The 4,610-nt window shown below is 53.7% G+C and overlaps 1 protein-coding gene across 1 annotated transcript; it reads left to right on the plus strand.

Moving 5' to 3' along the window:
- Positions 1-2,142: 2,142 nt before the first annotated feature.
- HEXIM1 (HEXIM P-TEFb complex subunit 1) lies at positions 2,143-4,220 on the plus strand. The gene has a single exon (XM_070394795.1). The coding sequence runs from the start codon at positions 2,770-2,772 to the stop codon at positions 3,847-3,849; it is 1,080 nt and encodes a 359-aa protein (XP_070250896.1). The 5' UTR covers positions 2,143-2,769; the 3' UTR covers positions 3,850-4,220.
- The last annotated feature ends 390 nt before the right edge of the window (positions 4,221-4,610 follow it).

Genomic DNA, 4,610 nt, shown 5'->3' on the forward strand with positions numbered 1-4,610 from the left:
ATGCCCTCGCCACTTTCTCCCAGAACCACTCCTGAACAGGATGCTTGCTCTTCACAGAATGCCCTTCTTTATGCCACTTGGCCTGGAAACCATTCATCCTTCAAAGACGGCTAATAAGTCACTTCCCCTTGAAACCTGTACACAATTGTCAACTCCTAGGCAGCTGGGCTCACCGGCTCCGAGCTGATTTTTGTCCCCTGCCATTTTGGCTCACTGTGTTTGATGGCCTCTTTACACAGTCTCTGAGCAGCAAGGATGGCATGTTAAATATCATGCCCTCCTAACAAACCTTTGCTAAATGAAGGAAAAAAGGGCCTGAATTATGCTGAAGTTGTTAGGAATGAAAAGGAACTAAATCTAGAGTTCTTGGGGAGGAAAAAAAGGAATTCTGTGTTTGTGACAAAAATGGCGGGGGGGGGGGGGTGTCACAAAGACCTTCACACTTCGTTATCATGTGACCTTGGACAAGTCACTTAATTTCTCTGAGTCTTAGAGACTTTCCATCTCTAAGATGGAGGCAATAATTTCTATCCTTACTCCCTGGCCCGTGGTGGGGTCAAATGGTTCTGCGGTAAAAGCACATTATCCGGTAAAAAGCTGTTGGGATGTCAGCCGCTACTGCTATTAAGGGAGAAATAATCAGGATGGGTCGCTGGGTGTGTGGGAGGAGGGAGAAGTGGGTTTAGGCCTAAGTAATTAGGACCAAAGGGCTGAGCTACTCCCAGGCCCTGTCCTCGGGGCAGGTGCTGGGAATCGGGAATCCGGAATCCGGAGAATGTTCTCGAGAACGAGCCTTCCTCCCGCTCCCGATGAATCTATCCCGTCCGGGGCCAAGCCCCAGCCCCGTTTTGGGATAAAGCCTCCTCCTTGGGGAGCCTCTGGCTGCTCCCCTCCCGGTGGTGCCCCGCACCCACTGCCGAGGAAGCGCCTCTGCAGGCGGTACCCCTCCTCTCAGGGAGCCAGGGTTGATTAAATCCACTATTAATTACTTAATCACCAACAAGGAGTTCACCAGCGGCCCCGACTGCCCTGTCCGTCTCAGGAAATGCACAGACCACGTCGGCCCCAAGAGGCCATTTTCTTCGCTAGAAGCTGAGGCCCCGGGGGCGAGGCCTTCCTACCCCGGGGTTTCCAGGGAGCCCCTGGCGCACACCCCGCGCTCCCCGGATACCGGGCCGGCAGAGGCTGTCTCAGGCCACCGTCTGGCAGCGGCGGCCTCCCCGGGGCAGCGGCGGCACCGAACGGCCACGCTGGGGCTGAGCCACTTCCCCCCTAGGTCTGGAGGCCAATCCGCGGGTGGACGTCGCTCGGGACTCGAACCTGCCTTCTCATCTCCGAGGCCTAGTCCGACGTTGCTGTGCTAACGCAGTCACACTGTCCCTTTAAGGCGGCACTTTTTATACTTCATTTGTTTACTTCTTCATGCGCTTTTCATTTTTTTGCAAAATGTGTCACAATATCCGTCCGCAATCGTCAGTACGAGGTTCTAGCAATACACTTTTAAAACATTTCCGTAATCTTAAGAATCGAAAGCTACCAGCCATGGGCCTATAGGTCTCTTTTTAAGATTTAATTTTTTTTACACTTTAGGGACTACTTTTTAGGAGTAAACCATTTTTTTGACCCCGTTAACAAATGATTACGACCTTCGGCACCTTCCCACTGAGTACAGAATACGATAGCATGCTTTAAGACGCACCTTTGTATTAAAATATTCTGTGTGGGCCCTCACAGACCTTCGAACCTTCTCGTATTCCTGAAGCAGAATGGTACGGTCCAGAGCCCGCCCCCTCTCTCTGCATTGGCTTTCCGCCTCCGCGCAACGTGTGACTGTTAGCCAATGGGCACTCACGTTTCCCCAGCGAGGGACAGGCGGCGGAGGGCGGCGGCCTGGGAGACGCTCCCTACGCGACCTGGCATTGGCTACGTCGCACGGCGCGTGTAGCGGCGGGCCGCAAAGATGGGGACTACGAGTCCCAGCGTCCTGCAATGGGGACCTCATCACGCATGCGCATGGGCGGCGGCCAAGCTTCTATATAAAAGCGGCGCCGAGCGCTGGGAGGCAGCAGTTGGAAGTTGGCAGGTGGGGAGGCAGGTTGGGAGGGGCAGCTGGGAGGGGCAGCTGGGGGAGGAGGCGGAAGAGCTGTCGGGAGCGGGAGGAGGGAGGGAGGGAGGAAGAGAGGAGGAGAACTGAGCTGAGCAGAGCATTGAGCCAAAGGGGAGATGAGTTTGTCTGTCCTCGGATGAGGCTCCGGCCCGGCCTAAGGAACTGGGAGCTCGGGTTGGAGCGACACCCGTGGAAGTGGGAGGAGGTGGCTCTGGGACCTTAACCCCTTGTGAGCTCTGCGGCAGGGGATTTAACCCTTTGTGGGTCCGGCCCCTCAGAGGCAGCGTCATCGGGTAGTTTTAACCCCTTCGGGGCTGGGTTTAACCCACTGGACTTAACCTCATCTAACCCACCAATTCCTCCATCGTGGGGGGCGCTCTGCGGGGAGGCTCGAGGCCGACCCCCTTCGTACATTACGTGCTGTTCCTGCTGCTGCACCCCTTTGGACCTGCTTAGCTGATCGCGCGGTGGCGCTTAACCCTTTAGTGACTTGAGCGCCCCCAAGTTGCAATTGGAGTTTGCTGACAGGACCGGCTGAAGGCATCACTGCAGGAATTACCGAAGTGGAATCTGTTGGACATTTTTTTCTTCAAGAAAAAAACACCTTTTTTCTTCAAGGACTTGCAGCCAAAATTCTCCAAACTTTGAGGACTCTTGTTGCCATGGCCGAGCCACTCGTGTCGGAATTTCAGCACCAGCCTCAAACTGGCAACTGTGCAGGTGCTGATGCTGTCCACGAAGAGCGGAACCCCGACCGCCCCCCGGGCGCAGAGGAGCCGGTGCCCCAGGACGACAGTAGGTGGCAAGCAAGAGCGCACCCCCAGCCGGATGGCCGTCCAGGGCCAGAGGGGGAAGGGAGCCTGGACCCCCAGCCGTCCCCTTTGCCAACACAGGTCTGTCCAGAACCTCGCTGCCTGGAAGCGGACGAAAAGGGCCAGAATGGGGATGACTCGTCCGCTGGCGGACCCGCCCCGCCGCCAGCGGGAGGGGAACAGAGGCCCGAGACCGAGCCGCTCACCCAACCGTGTCATGACTCCGAAGCCAACAAGTTGGGGGCTCCTGCCGCTGGAGGCGAGGAGTCGTGGAAACAGCAGCAGAGACAGCTGGGCAAGAAGAAACACAGGCGACGCCCTTCCAAGAAGAAGCGGCACTGGAAGCCGTACTACAAGCTGACTTGGGAGGAGAAGAGAAAGTTCGACGAGAAACAGAGTCTTCGAGCTTCGAGGGTTCGAGCCGAGATGTTCGCCAAGGGCCAGCCGGTGGCGCCCTATAACACCACGCAGTTCCTCATGGATGATCATGACCAGGAGGAGCCGGACCTCAAAACCGGCTTCTACCCCAAGCGGGCTGCGGCCAAGTCGGACACCAGCGACGAAGAGTTTATGGAAGAGGCGGGTGAGGAGGATGGGGGCAGCGACGGGATGGGCGGAGACGGCAGCGAGTTTCTGCAGCGGGACTTCTCGGAGACGTACGAGCGGTTCCACGCGGAGAGCCTGCAGAACATGAGCAAGCAGGAGCTCATCAGGGAGTACCTGGAGCTGGAGAAGTGCCTCTCTCGCATGGAGGACGAGAACAACCGGTTGCGGCTGGAAAGCAAGCGGCTGGGCGGCGGCGACGACGCGCGCGTCCGGGAGCTGGAGCTGGAGCTGGACCGGCTGCGCGCCGAGAACCTGCAGCTGCTGACGGAGAACGAACTGCACCGGCAGCAGGAGCGGGCGCCGCTGTCCAAGTTTGGGGACTAGACTGAAACTTTTTGGAGGGGAGGGACAAAGGGGACTTTTTACAGTGCTGGAATGTAACATTATATACATGTGTATATAAGACAGTGGACGTTTTTATGACACATAATCAGAAGAGAAAAATCCCCCCGGCTTTGGTTGGTTTGGTAAATTTAGCTATGCTGTAGCTTGCGTGCTTTCTGCTGTTCTTTAATTATGTGAAACTGAGGGATGCGTTACTTTTCTTTTTAGAAGGTTGTTTTTTTATGTGTAATTTGACCAAGTTACAATGCATTTTCTGTTAAAAATCCTCTCAAACTGATCTATAAGGTGGCCAAATCTGAGAACCATTAAATTCATTCTAGTTATAATAAATTTAATATTTGTAAATGTAACATAGTTTAAGTGTGATTTCTAGAACTAATTCAAAATAGTGCTGATTTATGCGATTGCATTTTGGGGAGGTAAAGAAGTTATTAAATTTGTTCGGAAGAAATCTCTTAATGGGAGAATTTTCAATGTGCTGATTTTCCTCTTGAATGAGTTCTTGTGTGCTACAATATATAGTTCAGGCAAAATATAAAGATTTAAATAGCTTATAACTTAGTGTGCTTGCTTCCTAGTGCCTTGGTTTTCCTTCCCGATGCTGGAGAAATAAACCAGTATTGGGTGTTTGGGGAGTAGAAAGTAGCTACAATTGGGAGCTTAAAATTTAATTCTGCTCACTAGCCATTCAAAAGTCTATTAACAAAAATATGCATCTGATTTGGCAGTTAGACAACTGA

The sequence above is a fragment of the Myotis yumanensis genome, unplaced genomic scaffold, assembly GCF_028538775.1.
Source record: "Myotis yumanensis isolate MYYU_CA2020_CCGP unplaced genomic scaffold, mMyoYum1.0.hap1 SCAF_16, whole genome shotgun sequence".
Classification (NCBI taxonomy): Eukaryota; Metazoa; Chordata; class Mammalia; order Chiroptera; family Vespertilionidae; genus Myotis; species Myotis yumanensis.

What these genes read in the sequence shown, in the direction of transcription:
- HEXIM1 (XM_070394795.1), top strand. Translation starts at nt 2,770, where the DNA reads ATGGCCGAGCCACTCGTGTCGGAATTTCAGCACCAGCCTCAAACTGGC.